This window comes from Rana temporaria, chromosome 9 (assembly GCF_905171775.1).
Source record: "Rana temporaria chromosome 9, aRanTem1.1, whole genome shotgun sequence".
Taxonomy (NCBI): Eukaryota; Metazoa; Chordata; class Amphibia; order Anura; family Ranidae; genus Rana; species Rana temporaria.
In genome coordinates, this window is record NC_053497.1 from 118,525,739 (window position 1) to 118,547,375 (window position 21,637).

General features: G+C 42.3%; 1 protein-coding gene across 4 annotated transcripts in view; it reads left to right on the top strand.

Moving 5' to 3' along the window:
- The window catches only part of OTUD5 (OTU deubiquitinase 5), an 83,525-nt gene that overhangs the window by 57,013 nt on the left and 4,875 nt on the right, over positions 1–21,637 (top strand). For all 4 annotated transcript variants that reach the window (XM_040324271.1, XM_040324273.1, XM_040324275.1 and 1 more), the window contains 3 exons: positions 14,505–14,569; positions 16,438–16,594; positions 17,270–17,418. In XM_040324271.1, the coding sequence (XP_040180205.1) occupies positions 14,505–14,569; positions 16,438–16,594; positions 17,270–17,418 (371 nt within the window). The remainder of the gene's footprint in view (positions 1–14,504; positions 14,570–16,437; positions 16,595–17,269; positions 17,419–21,637) is intronic.

Sequence of the window (21,637 nt, forward strand, 5' to 3'; positions counted from 1 at the left end):
TAGCAAAAAGTAAAAAATATATTTTTTTCAAAATTAGTGACTTTATTTTTGTTTATAGCGCAAAAACTAAAAACCGCAGAGGTGATCAAATACCACCAAAAGAAAGCTCTTTGTGGGGGAAAAAAGGGCGCCAATTTTGTTTGGGAGCCACGTCGCACGACCGCGCAATTGTCAGTTAAAGCGACGCAGTGCTGAATCGCAAAAAATGCTCTGGTCTTTGACCAGCAATATGGTCTGGGGGTTAAGTGGTTAATGTCCATACTCTGCGCACAGGTGCACTTTAAATCTAAACTTCCTCCCCCTGTGCAGGGTTTACCTAGTCATTTACATGTCAGCTTCCTGTTATGTATGATTTCTGCCTGAACCTGAAGGAGGGGAGTTTTTCCACCTGCTAGAATCATTTCCAGACCTCCTTTAATGACTCAATTAGTGTAATTGCCCAGATAAGGCTCAGGAAACTCATCTGACATCATGGGTTTTCTGTTCATGCCTGACTACCTGTAAAGCCCACGGTAATTGGAGTTTCTCCCATGTGATGGCCACGGCACTGTAAACGAAAGTGCTGAATGTGGCCTGTGTAGAGAGAGTAATCTATTTGTGTGACCCATAATTGCAGTGTTGGGTATCAGTGTCAGACAGTACTCAACGTAATAATACAAACATAAGGTGAATTATTTAAAGGCGATGTCCCTTGTAGCCAGCCTGAAGTTTTTATCTGTGTCTTTTATCTTTTAATAGCTGCTTTAGCATGGATAGTAGAACAGAATTTAGAGATTGCAAAAAAAAATATTCTGGGGAGGCGCAAGTTCGTCACACTATTGCATATATGCAGCATCTCCAAAAAAAAAAGACACCTTGTGGATTAAAGCTCCAAAATGCTAGAGGAGAAAAATGAAATTATTCTCTATAGCGTTCTATGGGTCACATCTCCACTATAAGTCGGCTGAGGCTCAAAATTCCGATGCTTTTTTTTTTTTTTTTTTTTTCATAGAAATGCTTGATTCAAGCATTTTCTTGCGTTTTGGAGCGTTTTTCTGCTCAAATGCAGTAATTGAAAAAAATTAAAATGAATAAAAAAAATACCCTTAAAGTGGAGGTTCACCCGGAAATGTTAATTTTTAACATTCGATTTATGCTCATTTTATCAAGGGGAATCGGGTAGTTTTTTTAAAAACAAAGCAGTACTTACCGTTTTAGAGAGCGATCTTCTCTGCCGATTCCGGGTATGGGCTGCGGGACTGGGCGTTCCTATTTGATTGACAGGCTTCCGACAGGCCGCATCTATCGCGTCACTATTTTCCGAAAGTAGCCGAACGTCGGTGCGCAGGCGCCTGATATAGAGCCGCACTGACGTTCGGCTTCTTTCGACTACTCGTGACGCGATAGATGTGACCGTCGGAAGCCTGTCGGAAGACTGTCAATCAAATAGGAACGCCCACTCCCGAAGACCATACCCGGAAGTGGCGGAGAAGATCGCTCTCTAAAACGGTAAGTACGGCTTTGTTTTTAAAAAAACTACCCGATTCCCCTAGACAAAATGAGCATCAATCTAATGTTAAAAAAAAAAATTCAGGTGAACTCCCGATTTTTAACCTCAATATTAAACCCCCAACACTAATATTGACCCCTAATCCTAAATCCTAATAGTAAAGTGTTACTTAACCCACAACAGTAAAAATCTGTATATGCAGTAAAGCATGCTTGTTATACTCACTGTGGAACCTAAGGGGTTAATCCTCTACATTGTTTATAAAGTCTGTTCAAGCCTGTCTTCTTTGATGCTCTCCTTTTTCCACTGACTCCAATATATTTCCTAATATTTGCAGAGCCAGGGGACAGACTGCACATGCTCTAGTAGCCTGAATGAGCTGCTATAAAGCTTGTGCTTGGTATGTAGGGAAGGAGAGTCTTGGGTGCTGTAATTCTGGGGCATGCCTGCATCAGTAGGAATAGAATCCCAACAGCTGACTGGTAATGCTCTCAAAGCGAGTTATGAAATCTGTTTAACCACTTCAGCCCTGGAAGATTTTACCCCCTTCCTGACCAGAGCACCTTTTTACAATTTTGGCACTGCGTCGCTTCAACTAATTGCGCAGTCATGCAATGCTGAAGCCTCCTTTTGGTGCTATTTGATAACCTTTGCGGTTTTTATTTTTCCCGCTATAAACAAAAAAAGAGCGAAATAAAAAAAAAAAAAAAAAACATTTTGTGTTACCTTTTGCTATAATATCCCCAAAAATGTTTAAAAAAAAAAAGAATTTCTTCATCAGTTTAGGCCAATATAATATGTATTCTACATATGTTTGTTAAAAAAAATCGCACTAAGTGTATATTGATTGGTTTGCGCAAAAGTTATAGCGTCTACAAACTGGGAAAGAATTATGGCGTTTTTATTTATTTTATACTAGTAATGGTGGTGGTCTGCGATTTTTAGCGGTTATGTGACGGACAGATCGGAGACTTTTGAATTTTTTTTGGGACCATTGCCGTTTTATAGAGCGATTCAGTGCTATAAATATACATTGATTACTGTATAAGTGTCACTGGCAGAGAAGGGGTTAACACTAGGGGGCGATCAAGGTGTTAAATGTGTGTTCCCTCACTGTGTTCTAACTGTGTGGGGAGGGGAGTGACTAGCAGAGATGACAGATCGCTGTTTCTACTTTGTAGAAACACATGATCTGTCTTCTCTCCTCTGACAGCACAGGGATTTGTGTGTTTTACACACACAAATCCCTGTGCTGGCGCTCGTGTTCGTGCCCGCCGGCCATGCGCATTAGGTTCCCCGATGTGCAGCGGGCGTGTCTCTGATGGCGCTTGCCTCTGGTGTTTTTTTTGGGCAAAGCTGTATATGTATGGGATTTCACCCAGGAGAGACATTCTGCCGCATTATATCTGCGTGAGTCGGTTGGGAATCGGTTAATGATACTGATGCAAGGTCAAAGAAAAAAGTGTTTGTACACGCTTCAGAGGGAAAGGGGGGTTTGGGTGGACAGCCTTTAAGGCAATATAGTAGTTGAATCATGCATTTAGTAGTTCTCTTAGGTGGTGGGCGAAATAACTTGCGCAGTTTTTAGTTATGTTAAGCAGAAAATATTTAGACCTGCAGTTGCCAAGGTGCAGCGCATGTGACCTCAACCGTTTGAGGACTTGAAACTAACAGTTCTCAACCAGAGGCATGCCTTGAATGTAACTGTTTTAGGAAACAAAGTCTATGGTTCTACTTGAAGAACAAATCCTAAGAAACTTCCTATTATTGGGAAATGTAGATTTTCACAATTTATTATTCCACACATAAACTTCGTTGTCGCAATCTTGCCATGCCTGAACCGGCTTTGTGGCGTCAGCTGACAGCGGGATTTAGTTTGCTGTCTGCTGAAAACGGGTCACAGGAGTGCAAAACAAGTTGTACTCCTGTGATGCACAGGACAGGTACAGCCAAATGAGCTTTGGCTGTACTTCTTTTATCACCCTCCCTCTTGCCCGGTCTATAGCAGAGTGATGTGGCTGGGAATCATATAACGTCCTTCACAACATGCCACTCGTGCGCCCCCCCCCCCAGGGGCACAGTGTCACTCGGACACACTGCATTTTCGATCACAGTAAAGAGCCTATGGTGTAGGCTCTTTACCATGTGATCAGCTGTGTCCAATCACAGCTGATCTGTGTGAATAGGAAGTGCCGGTTATCAACATTCCTCTTATTCATGTTGACATGGTGTAAGTAGTGGAGAGCCGATAAGCGGCTCTCCTGACAAGGGGCGGTCTGTGCTGATAATCGGTGCATTGGTTATCAGTGCTGCCTGTCTGTGCCCATCAGTGCTGCCTATATGTGCCCATCAGTGCTGCCTATCTAAGCAGCCTCATCAGCGCACATCAGTGAAGGAGAAAAAAAAAATTATTTGCTAAATTTTGTAACAAACTAAAACTTTTTTCTTAAAAAAATTTGTTTAGCCAAAAATAAAAATAAATCATTGCTGATTAACCACTTGCCGCCCGCCATATAGCAAAATGACGGCGATAAAGTGGTTTCAATATCCTGGCTGGACGTCCTACGTCATATGACGTCTTCAAGATAGTGAGCCGCTGAGCGCCCCAGGGGGCGCGCATCGCGGCGATCGTTGTTGCAGGGTGTCACTCTGACACCCCGCAACACCGATCTAGGTAAAGAGTCTCCGTCGGAGACTCTTTACCACATGATCAGCCGTGTCCAATCACGGCTGATTACGATGTAAACAGGAAAGGACGGTAATCGGCTTTTCTTCACTTGCGTCTGTCAGACGCAAGTAGAGGAGAGCCGATCGGCTGCTCCTCTGACGGGGGGTTTGTGCTGATCGATTATGAGCGCAGCCCCCCCAGAGGATGCCCACACTGGACCGCCAGGGATGCCACCAGACCCCCAGGGATGCCCACCATAGGTATGCCACCCTAGACCACCAGGGATGCAAATCAGAAATGGATGCCAATCAGTGCCCACAATGGATACCAATCGGTGCCCATAATGGGCATCCCTGCTTGGAAGGCATTCTTGTTTGGCACTGATTGGCATCCATTAGTACAACACATTAATCTATCAGTGCCTATTGGTGCCCATGCGTGCTGCCTATTGGTGCCCATGCGTGCTGCCTATTGGTGCCCATGCGTGCTGCCTATTGGTGCCCCCTATCAGTGCTGCCTATTGGTGCCACCTATCAGTGCTGCCTATTTGTGCCACCTCATCGGTGCTCATCAGTGCAGTACCATCAGTGAAGTACAAAACGTACTTATTTACAATGTTTTGTAACAAACAAAAAGAAAACGTATTTTATTTTTTTTGGTCATTTTTTATTTTATTTATTTTTAGCAGAAAATAAAAATCCCAGAGGTGATCAAATGCCACCAAAAGAAAGCTCTATTTGTGGGAACAAAATTATAAAAATTTAGTTTGTGTACAGTGTAGCATGACCGCACAATTGTCATTCAAATTGCAACAGCGCTGAAAATTGGTCTGGGCAAGAGGGTGTATAAGTGCCCTGTATGGGAGTGGTTAAATACCATCAGGAAAGCTCTGGTTGTCTAAAAAAAAAAAAAAAAAAAAAAGTTGTTTGGGTACAGCCTTGCATGACCACGCAATTGTCATTCAAAGTGCGACAGCGCTGAAAATTGTCCTGGGCAGGAAGGGGGTAAAAGTGCCCAGTATTGAAGTGGTTAAGGACAGTGAGATTTAAAAGAAAGTGGATTATCCAATATACTGTGGTCCTCTATATGTCCTCCTTTAAATGTAGCATAAACAAACAGTGGTAGTAGCCAAGGACTTTTAGAGGAACATATAGATACAAGGAAAACACCATGCATTAAAAACATACATTTTATTATAACATTCAATAAAAGCCAAAACACAAACCAGATAATAAAATATTGAATATAGAGTTCAAGTATTTGTTTTGATCCAATACACTTCACATAGGGTAGGGAGTAGTTTCCAAAATATCCTTTTCTTTACACCCTTTCTTCACAATCGTGTTCCATTCTCCACAATCGTGTTCCATTCTCCACAATCGTATTCCCTTCTTCACAATCGTGTTCCTTTCTCCACAATCGTGTTCCTTTCTCCACAATCGTGTTCCTTTCTCCACAATCGTGTTCCATTCTCCACAATCGTGTCCCATTCTCCACAATCGTGTTCCTTTCTCCACAATCGTGTTCCCTTCTTCACAATCGTGTTCCCTTCTTCACAATCGTGTTCCCTTCTTCACAATCGTGTTCCCTTCTCCACAATCGTGTTCCCTTCTCCACAATCGTGTTCCCTTCTCCACAATCGTGTTCCCTTCTCCACAATCGTGTTCCCTTCTCCACAATCGTGTTCCCTTCTCCACAATCGTGTTCCCTTCTCCACAATCGTGTTCCCTTCTCCACAATCGTGTTCCCTTCTCCACAATCGTGTTCCATTCTCCACAATCGTGTTCCATTCTTCACAATCGTGTTCCTTTCTCCACAATCGTGTTCCCTTCTCCACAATCGTGTTCCTTTCTCCACAATCGTGTTCCCTTCTCCACAATCGTGTTCCCTTCTCCACAATCGTGTTCCCTTCTCCACAATCGTGTTCCCATTCTCCACAATCGTGTCCCATTCTCCACAATCGTGTCATGTGACGGACCCATCCGTATACTGGACATATTGTGTTCGTCTGCTTTGCCGTTTTACATGAAGTCGCCCATTCGTATGTCGGCAGTTATAAAGTTATAGATTTTAATGTCTGTTATTTCAGTCTCCCATCTGGTCCCCTAGGGGAGTGTCCACCAGGCGGGAGACCTGCATAAATACGGGCGGGTAGCCCACAGTAAACAGTTCGTGTTTTACCCTCATAATGGAGCTTGGTCTCGTTACTGGAGGGGATTGGGTTACTGGCCACTAAGGACGGTGTACTTTGGAGCTCGGGAAGAGAGGTACCGCAACAGTGTCCCATTCTCCACAATCGTGTCCCATTCTCCACAATCGTGTCCCATTCTCCACAATCGTGTTCCATTCTCCACAATCGTGTTCCATTCTCCACAATCGTGTTCCCTTCTCCACAATCGTGTTCCCTTCTCCACAATCGTGTTCCTTTCTCCACAATCGTGTTCCTTTCCCCACAATCGTGTTCCTTTCTCCACAATCGTGTTCCTTTCTCCACAATCGTGTTCCTTTCTCCACAATCGTGTTCCATTCTCCACAATCGTGTTCCATTCTCCACAATCGTGTACCATTCTCCACAATCGTGTACCATTCTCCACAATCGTGTACCATTCTCCACAATCGTGTACCTTTCTCCACAATCGTGTCCCCTTCTCCACAATCGTGTCCCCTTCTCCACAATCGTGTCCCCTTCTCCACAATCGTGTCCCCTTCTCCACAATCGTGTCCCCTTCTCCACAATCGTGTCCCCTTCTCCACAATCGTGTCCCCTTCTCCACAATCGTGTCCCCTTCTCCACAATCGTGTCCCCTTCTCCACAATCGTGTCCCCTTCTCCACAATCGTGTCCCCTTCTCCACAATCGTGTCCCCTTCTTCACAATCGTGTTCCATTCTCCACAATTGCGCCTTATTCATGTCATCCATTTTCAGCAACACCTATATTTGTGAGCAACTATTTTCAAGAACGAATCACACTAAGGGCAAAATTGGAACCAAAATATCTGAACACCTTAAGAATTCTTTGAGAATTGCTACTCCATCCATCAAACCAGATATTGATACATTCGTTTTTCAAAAACTGTATCAAATATCGCACTAGTTTTATGTTGCCTTTTTTTAACTTTTAGGCTTATCAGTTAAATGCAATTAACCCTTACACACAATGAGAATATGACGAATGATCGTCTTTTTTATTTTTTCCTTTTTTTTGTGGGGGGCGGGGTTGTTTGCATGCTAGTCTCATATCAAATACCTAATAGGTTGCTAAAGTTCTTAAATTCTCATAATACCGAATTGACAGTGATGTAATGTATTCTTTCATTTCCGAGCATGCGTGGTATTGGTCAAACAATTTATTTTATTTTTTCCTACGAATACTGCGATTTGTGCAGATTTTTATTGTACAAGAGAAAATGTTGAGCTTTCCCCTTCAGATATTTATTACAGGTTCTTATATAGCGCTGTCAATTTATGCAGCACATTACACATATTTACATTTGCATCAGTCCCTACCCTCAAGGAGCTTGCAATCTAAGGTCCCTAAGGCCCCTTTCACACGGGCGGTTACAGGGAGAACATTCAAACTCCTGGCAGGTAGTGTCATAGTTGGGTGGTGAACCAAGGACCCTAGTGCCGCTAGGCGAAAGTGCTAACCACTTAACCACTGTGCTGCCCGATTTTCGCATGAACTGTCACGATCGGCTCTCAAAAGCTGTGCATTAACGATTCGATTTTTGACGATGTGGTTTTTAAATCCAAAATTCTCATCGTGTGTACAGGGCCTTTTAAAGCGGTGGTTCACCCTCCTTAACAACAGTATAGCATTAAATTCGGCATAGTAGCGCGAGCTACAGTATGCCTGTCTGTATTTTTTTTTATCCCCGTACTCACAGTGCTATTGTACATTGAAGATTCCGTCCGAAGATTCCGGGGAATGGGCGTTCCTATGGAGAGGGAGGATGATTGACGGCCGGCTCTGGCACGTCACGCTCCCCGAAGACAGCTGGAGTAGGTCTCGGCTCTTCACGGCGCCTGCGCACAGGCTATGCGCAGGCGCCGTGAAGAGCCAAGCCTATTTCCGGAGAAGCGTGACGTGCCAGGGCCGGCCGTCAATCACCTTCTCTCTCCATAGGAACGCCCATTCCCCGGAATCTTCAATGTACAATAGCACAGTGAGTACGGGGATAAAAAAATACAGACAGGCATACTGTAGCTCGCGCTACTATGCCGAATTTAATGCTAGAGGGAAAAAAAAATATATATATATTTTTTTTTATATAGGGTGAACCCCCGCTTTAAGCATTGTTTTATCTGCCATAATTTACCGCCCCCCTTTCCAGCTTTCTTGAGGCTTATGTTGGTTCTTGTGAGATCAGATTACACAGACTGACCTAGGGGGTGGGCAGACTCACTCCCTCCCTCTCTCCTAGCAGCGATTGGATTGCATGGCTTAGCCGGATTATACACATGCTGCCAGCAATCATTGAGTCAGCACTGCGTATTCTTGTTAGAAGGCCCAGCATGCTTTTCACATGCGTTCCTGAGTTAGAGAAACATGTTGAGCATTTGTAAATGTAAAAATTTTTTGTCCAAAACATTATTTTCTTTGAGCATTATTTATTACAGGTGCCGTACTTGTATAGCACCGTCATTTTATGCACCCCTTTACATATATACTGTACAATTAGGTTAGGCCCCCCCCCCTTACATTTTGGTTTCAGTGAGCCTATTTCGGTGCAGCTGCATCTGTGTAAAGAATTGCCAGCAGGTGTGCAAATGTGAATTTATTTTTTATTTTTTTGCATGCCATATTTCTGAATTTGTGTCAATTTTGTGGAGTCAGTTATTCTACTCTAAACCATTAATGGTTTCACCTTATTAGTGGAGGCCCCTCCAGCGGGTTTCAGTTTCATTGAAAACAATTTCTGTGAATCCCCCGGATTTCTGTGACCTTTCTTTTGAAGTGAAAGATAATTCTGAGAAGTTGTTGAAGTGGAACGTGAGCTGCTGAACCTTTTCATGCTGCTGCTTGGTGTTAGTGTAACATTTTTCAGGGACCCCCAACTATGTTCCATTATTTCAGGAGCCTTTAATTGTATTTTTTAATAGAAGTCTATTGAATGAATTGTTCTGAGTTTGATTATAGCAAACTGTATAAATTGGCTTTCTGCAGAAGCCTGAAGGTTTTGTGCCAGTATTGACTGGTATTTGGAACTGTTCATAATTCCCCCTTTACCTTGACTAAGGCCATGTTCCAGCTGAAGAAAAACAGCCCCAACGCATAATGCCGCCACCACCATGCTTCACTGTGGGTATGGTGTTCTTTTGGTGATGTGCAGTGTTGTTTTTGTGCCAAACGTATCTTTTGGAATTGTGGCCACAAAGTTCAACCTTGGTTTCATCAGACCAGAACACATTTTTCTCATTGGAAAAAATCAAGAGATGGTGTTGCGCTCCAATACCACTTGCTTTTGGGAGACTTCAGATATGTTTGGATGTTTTGGCTTGGATGATGATCTTCGTAAGAAAAGGCTTCTGTCTTGCCACTCTACCCCATAGCCCAGGCATATATACGGGAGATTGTCACATGTACCACACAGCCAGTACTTGCCAGACATTCCTGCAGCTCCTTTTATGTTGCTGTAGGCCTCTTGGCAGCCTCCCTGACCAGTTTTTTTTTTCTTCTCGTCTCTTCATGAATTGTGAAGGAACATCCAGTTGTGACATATTTTATCCACTTGATGACTGTCTTCACTGTGTTCTATGGTATGTCTAATGCCTTGGAAATTCTTTTGTAACCTTCTCCTGACTAATACCTTTTAACAATGAGATCCCTCTGATGCTTTGGAAGCTCTCTGTGGACCATGGCTTTTGCTGTAGGATGCCACTGAGAAAATGTCAGGAAAGACCTACTAAAAAAGCTGAACTTTTTTGGAGTTAATCAGAGGCACTTTAAATAATAGCAAAAGTGTACTGACTCCTATTTAACATGAGTTTCCATGTGATTGCCTTATTCTGAACACTCAGTTATAAGAGGGTGTGCACCTGCATTATTTTTTTTATTTCCCCACCTAAAATATTTCAGTTTGTTTTTCAATTGTGTTGCACAGTTTATAGGTCACATTAAATGTGGAAAAAGTTCTGACTCGATGTCCGCCAGGATCCACTGATCATTCCGGGACACAAGCCAAACGGCGGTCTGCCTATGTAAACAAGGAAGACTGCCGTTCTGTCCGTAGGGAAGACTGATCTCTACCTTCCCATAGTACAAGCACATCCCCCCACAGTAACCATGCACGTTTTAGGCACACAGTTAACCCTTTGATCACCCCTGATGTGGGAGAATCTGTCCACAGGACAAATATTAGTCCTGCTCTCTACAAATCTGGCCTTTTATGGAAGAGTGACGAGAAGAAAGCCATTTTTGAAAGAAAGCCATAAGAAGTCCCGTTTGCAGTTTGCAAGAAGCTATGTAGGGGGACACCGCAAAACATGTGGAAGAAGGTGATCTGATTACATTGAACTTTTTGGCCTAAAACAAAATGCTATGTGTGGTGGAAAACTAACACTGCACATCACCCTGAAGACACCATCCCCACTGTGAAACATGTTGGTGGCAGCATCATGTTGTAGGGTTGCTTTTTTTCAGCAGGACCAGGGAAGCTGGTCAGAGTTGATGGGAAGATGGATGCTGCCAAATACAGGGCAATCTTAGAAGAAAACCTGTTAGTCTGCAAAAGACTTGAGACTGGGGTGGAGGTCCACCTTTCAACAGGACAACGACCCTAAACATAGAACTAGTGCTACTATGGAATGGTTTAGATCAAAGCATATTCATGCATTAGAATGGCCCAGTCAAAGTCCAGACCTAAATCCAGTTGAGAATCTTTGGCAAGACTTATAAATTGCCGTTCAGACACTCTCCATCCAATCTGACAGAACTTGAGCTATTTTGCAGAGAAGAATATGCAAAAATCACTCACTAGATGTGCAAAGCTGCCAGAGACATCCCCAAAAAAGACTTGCAGCTGTAATTGCCGCAAAAGGTGGTTTTACAAAGTATTGACTGGGGGCTGAATACAAATGCACACACCACACTTTTCATTTATGTGCCGCTTTGTGTTGGTCTATCACATAAAATCCCAATAATAAAAATAATCAGTTATGGTTGTAATATGACAAAATGTGTAAAATTTCAAGTTTTGTATGAATACTTTTTCAAGGCACTGTATGACTACTGTACGCTTTTGTTTACAGCTAGTGATAAAAACAGACCTAAAAGTAGCAGTTAGATGTAGATTGATGGTGAGGTATACATAGATTTGGCGCTATATTTTCCACTTATCGTCTCTTGAATCTTACAGCAACATTTGTAAACATCTCTTCTCTTGTGGTTTCCTGTTTGATATTCTCATTTTGCACACCGCCAAGCCTGAATCTTGCTACCCGCAGTCTATTGGTGCCGACTAACCACGTTTTCCTCCCCCCTCTGAACTTCTAAGAAAGCTGATCATGTGACAAGCGGGAACAATCGCCATGTATAGCTCTCATTAGCATATCGCATATGTTTACATTCATTGTGGCTTCACAACAAAGCAAATCGTTAAGCTTGTGGGTTTTTTGATCCTCTCATTCGCAGTTAGTATCTCAGAAAATGGCTCCATTTCAAATTTCAGCTCTCCCTCACTAACTTTTAAACCGTAAAGGCATGGTATACTTATTTAAACTGATCTTCTTAACCCCTTTATGACTGAGCTTTAGTTGATAAAATAATTGTGGTCTGAAGGAGCTTACACCTTAATGTCTAATGTGTTGCGTTATAAAAAGTACTCAGAGAAAATTCATAATAAAACATTCAATTCATTGCAAAAATTTGCAAAGAAAGAAACAGTCCCATTAAGATAATGACAAATATAAATATAAATATAATGATCAAAAAGCCAAGATCAAAGATGGGTGAAGTTTCTTCCCTCCCCCATAAAGGCCAATCACCAACACCCAGATAAGATCTCAAGGTCCTTTTGAGATCAGGCAGGTCAAACAGACTTTTGGGGACTTTCACCCTGTAACAATGCTCCAGTCGATTTCAACCAATCACAGAAACGAGAAAAATTGGAGAATCCCCCAGGGTGGGGCTTTTTAGGCAACAGTAGTACAGGTAGTCATAGTTGATACAAAAATATATAGTAGTTTAATGGTAACAAAGGGTATCAAACAATATATCAAATCTTTGATACCCTTTGTTACCATTAAACTACTATATATTTTTGTATCAACTATGACTACCTGTACTACTGTTGCCTAAAAAGCCCCACCCTGGGGGATTCTCCAATTTTTCTCGTTTCATCAGGGGTGTCGGCAACCATTTGAGACCAAACTGCCAAAGATGTTCTATTCATATAATCACAGAAACGATGCCTCGGCATACATCTCAAGATGGATACCACCGACTCCAAAGATGTAATGTATATTGATAAAAAGACACTAGTGTAAAACCTTATGACAAATCCTTTATTAAAAATGAGTGCTACTCGCAATGTATAAAAGATTCATGCACATCTCCAACAAACAATCCTGGGCAGTCTGGATGGCGTCTGCTTCCACTTCCAAGTGACGCAAGGACATGAAAAAGCTGCTCCGCGCTACACGTTTCATCACTAAGATAATGATGAAACGCACCTTTGGAGTCGTGGTATCTTGAGATGTATGCTGACGCATTGTTTCTGTGATTGGTTGAAATTGGCTGGAGCATTGTTACAGGGAGAACTGCCTGTTCTCAGGAGGATCTTGTGCTCTGATTTATTGGCATATAACACAAATTTTTACCCTGAAAATTGTGAAAACTGTGCCTACGTGTTATATGCAGGGGGCTGTGGACATTTTTTTTCCTGAAACTTCCCTCTTAAAGTTAGGGTGAGTGTTTTTACACCTTATACGCCGATAAATACGGTGATTCAAAACATACAAAGGGTTCTGTAAAGGGATGGGGCAGGCATAGCTGCTGCGTGCTTCTTTCTTCTCACAGCCAGCCAGAGTGTATCCTTCAGGAGTGCAACAAACCTATAAGTAACTTGTAAAAGAGTTGCCTATAAGCAATAGAGATGAGTCCCGTAGGTGACATGCCCCTAATTGTATGTAGCCCATAGGGTTTATTTACTAAAACTGGAGATGGAAAAATCTAGTGCAGCTCTGTAGTTTAATTGAACAAGCTGACGTTAGAAGCTGATTGGTTACCATGCACAGCTGCACCAGATTTTGCACTCGCTTCAGTTTTCGTAAATCAACCCCTTGGTTTGCCTGAACTTTTTGCAAAGCTGCTGAATTCCTGGATTCAGCTTTAGGGCTCTTTCACACGGAGCGGACCGTTTCCGGGTCCGCTCCGTGTGTCTCCGTCGGCTCAGCGGGGATCCCCGCTCAGCTGTCGGCGGATAGGGCGGTCCCCGCACACCGTCTGTCCGTCTGCATCAGTTCCGCTCCGCCGAACGGAAGAAAAATAGGGTTTCTTCCGTTCGGAAAAGCGGAACCCGACTGACGCGGATGCTCCATCCGCTAACTGACGCGTCCCCATAGGTATTCATTACAAGTCCGTTAACGGACTTGTAATGAACGGACAGACGGAGCGGACGTCTGAAAGGGGCCTTAAGGTGTCCTGCCAGCCCATTAAAAATAAAGCGTTATTTATGTTTCATTGATTTAAAACATAATTTAAAGCAGAATTCTGGTTTTACAGCAGATTTTTTTTGAAAGGGGATGATTGATGGACAGAAAATGGGGAGATGATTTTTATTATGTTTAAATATTTCAAGTTTTAAGGAACTGGTGTTCCTTAGTACACTTGCAAAAGTCATACCTTTTTCATACCTGGAACCACATGGAGCCTACCTTGTTAACCAATTCTGTGCATCCCTCTGATCAGTTTCACATTGTAAGTAAGGACTTACCTTTCCTGACTTTGGGGAAATTGCACCTACCGGACATCCTCTCATTGGCCACTAAGGTGCTTTGGTTGAACAGTGGGAGCTACACTTCATCACTCTATGCCTCCTGTCAAATCAGAGTGCCAATGTTATTTTCATTGGCTGGGGTTTGAAAAGTAGATGTGTCTTAACCTATGGAGAGGTGGAATTGGGGCAGTAGACACAATTCCTTCAGGATTACAGTTACCTTAAAGACCTCACAAAGCTTGTAGTAAGATACCTGGTAGTGTCTACTTTCAGGCATGACTTGACAGTTTAGAGGTTCACCTTTATTTAGCTGTACATTTTGGTCCTTGTTGTTGGGCTTCTAAGTTGATTCCAGATTTGTTATTCCCTCTTCTATTGTTTATCTTACACTTCTGTTACTCTTTTCAGCTGACCAGGTATACGGCGACCAGGACATGCATGAGGTGGTCCGGAAACACTGCATGGATTACTTGGTGAGTGAGGCCTGAAGAGCAAGCCTAAAATATGTTCAATATTTGTAATCGTTTACTTGAATAGGATTCACTTTGTTAGCATTTGCGTTTGTTAAATATTTTTTATTCTGTTGGAATTAGGGAATTATAAGAAATGAACCAGTTTCTGTCTGCACTATAGCCATGACTAAGCACTGATCGCAGTGCGAAACGCGTAGGCTGTATCCCACTTTTTGCTGTTATTTGTAGTGCTTTTTCCATCCACTGTTTTTTAAAAATAAAGACAACCTAAAGGTTTTTTTGGAGGTGCGGCTGTCCATCCTTTAAGCTTCTACATATAGCCGAAAGATGGCTGCAGCGTGGGCTTACATGGATGTCCTCCCATGGTCATGCTGCCCGTGTGCCCCCTGTGGCACACTCTGTGATTGCTGAGTCCTTCAGACTCGGCTGATCAGAGATTGGGGCAAAAGGCCAATCACAGCAGCCCTTTACCACGTGTCGGCCAATAATAGCTACTCACAGGATGTAAACAGAAGCCAGTAATTGGGTTTTCTTTCCCTGATGCTCGCATCATGAGAAGAAAAGAAGAAAGCCGATAACTGGCTTCGGTTAAAGCGGTGTTTCTGAATTCCAGTCCTCAGGCCCCCCCAACAGGTGAGGTTTTCAGGATTTCCCTCAGATGAAAAGGCTGTGGTGATTACTAAGGCAGTGAAACTGATCAAATCACCTGTGCAAAATAATGGAAATCCTGAAAACCTGACCTGTTGGGGGGGCCTGAGGACTGGAATTGAGAAACACTGGGTTAAAGGGACATCGGTCCCAACATTGCTGCTAATCAGTGCAACCACCAATGCCAGCTATCGGTGCCTCATCATTGTCGCCTATCGGTGCCACACCTTGGTGCCCTCTATTAGTGCCCATCAGTCCAGTTTTATAGGTGCACATCAGTGAAGGAGAATTATCTGCTTGCAAAATTTTATAACAAACTATGAAAATCCTTTTTTGTGGGGTTTTTTTTTCCAAATTCTTGGCCTTTTTTTTTTTTTTTTTTTTTTTTTTTTTAAGCAAAAAAAAAAAAACGGTGGTGATTAAATACCACCAAAAGAAAGCGCTACTTTATCTAAATTATAAAAAATTCATTCATGTACAGTGTTTCATGGCCGCGCAATTGTCATTCAAAGTGTGACAGCGCAAAAAATTGTCCTGGACAGGAAGGGGGTAAAAGTACCCAGTAGGCAAGTGATTAAAGTGTGCTGGTCATTGTACATAATCTTGTATCAGAATAAAACGCATACCTACAGATGTCACCTCTGGCATTCTGAATCTCCGTAAATTCCAATTCTCCTCAATACTTCCTAGTTAGTCCCACCTTCTCCTATCCCTTCCTGTTGGCCCATCATTTTGCATTTCTTCATTGTGTTGTATTGTTATAGCCTACTCAACAAACTTTTAGAGTGTCTTCTGAAAGGAAGGAAAGAGCTGCACACTGATGACATCACAGTGGTTCAAAAGCTTTATTCCCTGTACCACAAATCTACAGTGTGACTCGCCATCTGTCATCCTCCAGCTCCAACACCTTTCGCCCAAAAGTGGCCTACTGATGGAGTGGGTGGTTGACAGGTGGAAGTAACACTATTGAGTTGTGTTGAAGGGAAAAAAGTTTTCTAATGTCAGTGTGCGCAGCCTTTCCCTCCTTTCAGTCATATTGCTGTTGAACAAGGATGCACTGTGGGGCTCTCGATGCATACCGGAAAATCAAAGAGGGGGGTGAACATTTTTGGAGTGACATCATCTTCTGCTGATTTAACTGACATATTGTTAATTAAAATTGTTATGAATCTGCATCCTAAGAGTGCTCTCATCTAATATATTTCGTTACCCCTCAACAGATGAAAAACGCAGACTACTTCTCAAATTATGTGACGGAAGACTTTACCACTTACATTAACCGCAAGAGGAAAAACAACTGCCATGGCAACCACATAGAAATGCAGGCCATGGCGGAGATGTACAACCGGCCTGTAGAGGTGTATCAGTATGGGACAGGTAACACTACTATTCCAGATATGCCTAAGGCCCCTTTCACACCTGAGCGATTTTTTTATTTATTTTTTGCTTGTAGCTCTAAAACGCTCAACAAGACAAATCCTATTTATTTCAATGGCCTCTGTTCGCATATGAGTGCTCTGTCACCTGAAGCAAAACTCCTGTCGCTCAAAGTACAGTACATTCTTTTTGGCAGATTGCAAGTTTTTGGCCTCATGACATCAATAGAAACGCCTAAAAACATGTGACTTGAGCGTTGTTTTTAGGTGCGCCCCCCCCAAAATCCATACCAGGCCCTTATCCAAGCATGCAGGCCAGGAAAGAGGGGGAACCATACCAAGCCACATGCAATGTTTCTTATTGTGGTTTGTGTTGGTGACACAAACTGCAATAAGAGCAGCATTATTAAAGCAATAACAAGTTGGAACCTCTAACCATTCTTTAGAAATAACCCCATTTCTTGCTTTGTCATGGAAACAAGACAACGTTTCAATTGGGGACATCTCTGTACATGTACATCTGACAGAGATTCTAATTATTTACACTCTTTACAAAGTTTTACTGGATTACTAATGCAACTTTCAACTGTGGAGGCCAAGTTTGTGTCCTGCTACTAGCGTAGGCCTTATTTCTGTATGCTTTTGAGTTCTGACCTCTCTCCTTTCTTCTGTCCAGAACCAATCAACACGTTTCACGGAATCCAGCAAAATGAAGATGAGCCAATCCGAGTGAGCTACCACCGGAATATACACTACAATTCAGTTGTAAACCCCAACAAAGCGACCATTGGTGTTGGCCTGGGCCTGCCATCCTTCAAACCAGGGGTAAGGGGGATGAGGAGAGAGATGGCAAGTCTGAGGGCCAATTCACATTGGACAAAAAATTGTGCGCTGCGGTGCACTCAACTGTAGTGTGTTGGCGTGCCTTTCTAGATGAATGGCATGGTAGAACATGGCGCATAGAGTAGTTACCTTGCTATGCTTTCTGGCAACACTCACAAATGATCTACGAAAGTTGAAACACACAAAATACTTTTTTATATTGTCCAATGTGGAACACAATAACTCGCAAACAATTGGGAGGGAGTGTACTGCCGATTACAGTAGGTTGGCACACTGGCAAAAACCAGCTCCTGTATAACCATTTTTCTACCCAACATGCCTCCGTTTTTTGATAGTGTTTTAGAAGCTCAAAAGTGAAAAACAAGTAACTTTTGTTCTGCTATCTTTATTTAGGGCCGTGGGAAAAAATCGATTTGAATCTTGAATCGAGAGATATATATATTTATATATAATTTTTATTTATTAATATTAGTGTGTGTTGGCTCACTGTCTTCCACATTCACACATTGGGGAATCCACAGTGCTCCCTGTTTGTCCACGTGTCCCTACCTCAGCTCCCATGCCAGACAATTTTAACGGCTCTGGTCCTGTGCTCACATCTATACAGTTGACGTGAGTATTTACAGGGTTATTTATCTTGTTCTGTATATTTATATTATTCTACTACAAAATTATACCATATGGTTAGGTCTCTTTATAGATTACCATTGCATTCGCCCCTCAAGAGTTGGTAAATACTCAACGAAACACGTCAGGCATACATAGATGCATGATGTTCATTCAGATGATTTTATGTTTTTTATACTGTTTTACTTCTAGATTCTCATTTTACCATCAAGCCCCTCCAGTGGTTCATGTTGTGCAGGACTTGTCCTTACTCCACGATATGCCAAGTACCATGGTGTTATTACACATATGTAATTTGTAGCATGTTTATGCGATTTTGTGGATGCAAATTTTGGCATTCAGTATGCTTTATATTGTATCATAAGGCATAATAAAATACTCTTTGCTAAGGCTGCTCGTTATACATCTCTCATTCCAAGTCCCGAACTAACTGCCCCCTTTTGTGTTGGAACCCAACAAAAGTAATACTATATACCTTATATGCTTACTCCGCATGGTGATTGGCCTCATTTAAAGTCCTGCAGACCAAACTCTCTTTTTTCTTTATAATTAGGTTGGACAGATCATGTAGTTCCTCTATCTGGCTTCCCGGGTGTTTTGGTGGAAGAGCTTTTGCTCATCCTTTTGCTTGTCTGGTGTTCACATGTACTAGTCTGAGGCTATAGTATACCCTCATCCTTACCTACTTTCGTAGGGGTAACTCTTGCACTCCCCACTTCCCTTACTTGGTCAGGATGACTTCAGGGTCAATACACCTGGGTATCTACCCATCTCAGGGGTCTGGGAGGTGTTTGCTGTCCTTTTTATATCTTGTGAAAGGTAGGTTGTCAGGCCAGGCAAGCTCATTATTGTGCTGGTACCTTGCATCCCTGAATTTCAAAGGTTGTGTGCGTAAGGCCCGTTTTCCCAGGAGGGATTTTCATCAGTGTTCTTTTAGTTTACCTTTTTGCATTGTTGGTATTGTTCATCCTCATCAAGTAGTTGCCTATTTTGCACCTGTTTTGATGTTTTTGCTTTACAGCACCTTGCTGGTGCTGGCTCTATGTTCTTTTAGGTAGTCATTCCTCTTGGCAGTGATTTCTTCTTTCCTGGTCTGAGCATCAGGTGGCTCCTCTGTCCTTTCGTGGTCCCCTCATATGGTTCAGCTTCAGGCCGTGGTGCATACTTGCATAAAAAAACAATTCTCAAGTGCTTTAAGGTCTTGTTTTCTCTCGAAACTAAAGAATACTAAGTATTAGAGGGATTTTAAAGGGGCTGGCTTAACACTTTGTTTGGTAGTATCCCATACTCCTGTAGACAGCAGTATAACTCAACTGTTTTTGTATTCCTGTGTACCTTGGACCAGAAGACAAAAATGTTGCAGTATAGCCATATATACATACTGTTGTAATTCACCCACAGCTAAACCTTATAACTGGCGCTACCTGGCGAAAGATTTATACAGTAGGACACGCATATATTTGCGATGCACCCACCCATAAATTCCAGAAGTCCTTTTAAAGAAGAATTTCAGGTGTATATTTTATACATATGATGTCACTCCCCCCACCTCTATTTACCTCATCAGAGAACGTTTTGCATTCAGAAAATGCTATTTATTCTCTGGATGTGGCCCGGGCTGTGCAGAGCAGCCAACTTCCAGTCAGCAGAATGCTGCAGGGAAGACTTGTGCAGGACCCAGAAGTGAAGTGAAGATTACTTGAGTAGCCTTGTCTACTGTACTTCAGTGATTTCAAGCTTCCAGTGGCATTAGCCAGGATGGTATATGCATAGTTACATTGGTCCAAGCTGGAACATTGTAACTATGTAAAAAATGTCTATACCTGTAACTTTTTTTTTTTTTAAAGCCTAATTCAGCTGAATACATTCCAGTTGTATCAAAGCATGTTGGGTCGTACATCTTGTGTTCTTTACAAAGCGGTCAGAGCTAGGGCTCATGCATTCTGCTGGTTCGAAATATTTACTTCTGACTCCTGCGGAGGAATGCCACACCTCTACAGAGACCACTGCTTCCACAAAGAGACAGAGCTGGGTTTTTAACTTGGGTTATGTCTTCTTTCAAAAGAAATCAATCTGTAAGGCTTTGAACACCATTTGTTTTTATGCCCCTAGAATTTATTTAGCTGACCTAGTACATCACCACAGGTATTTATTTAAAGATCCCAATTTAGCCAAATTAAAAAAACATAATGACTTATTCTTATGGTGCTGTAAACATGTACAGGTGCATCTCAAAATTTGAATATCAACAAAAAGTTTATTTCAGTAATTCAATTCAAAAAGTGAAACTCCTATAATTATATAGATTCATTACACACAGAGTGATATATTTCTCACGCATTTCTTTCTTTTTAATTTTGATGGTTTTGGCTTATGGCAACCCAAAGTTCAGTATCTCAGAAAATTAGGATATATTTAAAAAATTCAATATTGTACACTCATAGTGTTGCACTCTAATCATCTAACTCAAAACACCTGTAAAGCTTTCCTGTGCCTTTAAATGGTCTCTGGTTCAGTAGGCTACACCATCATGGGGAAGACTGCTGACTTGGCAGTTGTCCAGAATACAGTCATTGACGCCCTCCACAAGGAGGGTAATTCACAAAAGGTCATTGCTAAAGAAGCTGGCTGTTCAGATTGCTGTATCCAAGCATCTTAATGGAATGTTGAGTGAAAGGGAAAAGTGTGGTAGAATAAGGTGCACAAGCAACAGAGAATTGTGAAGCAAAGGCCATTCAAGAATTTGGGGGAGTTTTACAAGGAGTGGACTACGGCTGTGTCAGTGCTTCAAGTGCCACCCCAAACACCGACATATCTAGTACATGGGCTACAACTGGCATGAACCAGAGACAATGCCAGAAGTGCCTTACCTGGGCTAAGGAGAACAAGGACTGGACTGTTGCTCAGTGGTCCAAAGTCCTCTTTTCGGATGAAAGTAAATTTTGCATTTCATTTGGAAATCAATTTTGCAGAGTCTGGAGGAAGAATGAAAAGGCACAGAATCCAAGTTGCAAGAGGTCAAGGGTGAAGTTTCCACAGTCAGTGATGATCTGGGGAGCCATGTCATCTTCTGGTGTTGGTCCACACCGTTTTATTAAGTCCAAAGTCAGCGCAGCCCTCTATCAGGAAGTTCAAGAGAACTTCATGTTTCCCTCTGCTGACAAGCTTTATGGAGATGCTTGGCACCTGCCCACACTGCCAAAAGTACCAATACCTGGTTTAATGACAATGGTATCGCTGTGCTTGATTGGCAAACAAACTCGCCTGACCTAAACCCCATAGAGAATCTGTGGGGTATTGTCAAGAAGATGATTGACACCAGACCCAACAATGCAGAGGAGCTGAAGGCCACTATCAAAGTAATCTGGCCTTCAATAGCACCTTGGCAGTGCCACAGGCTGATCACCTCCATGCCACGCCACATTGATGCAGTCATGCAAAAGGACCCCCGGCCAAGTATTGAGTGCATACTGTACATGGACATACTTTCATACTTTTCAGTAAGACAGCATTTTTTATTTATTTTTTTATTTTTTTAAATCATTTCATTTTTTTTTTTTAATATATATTATTG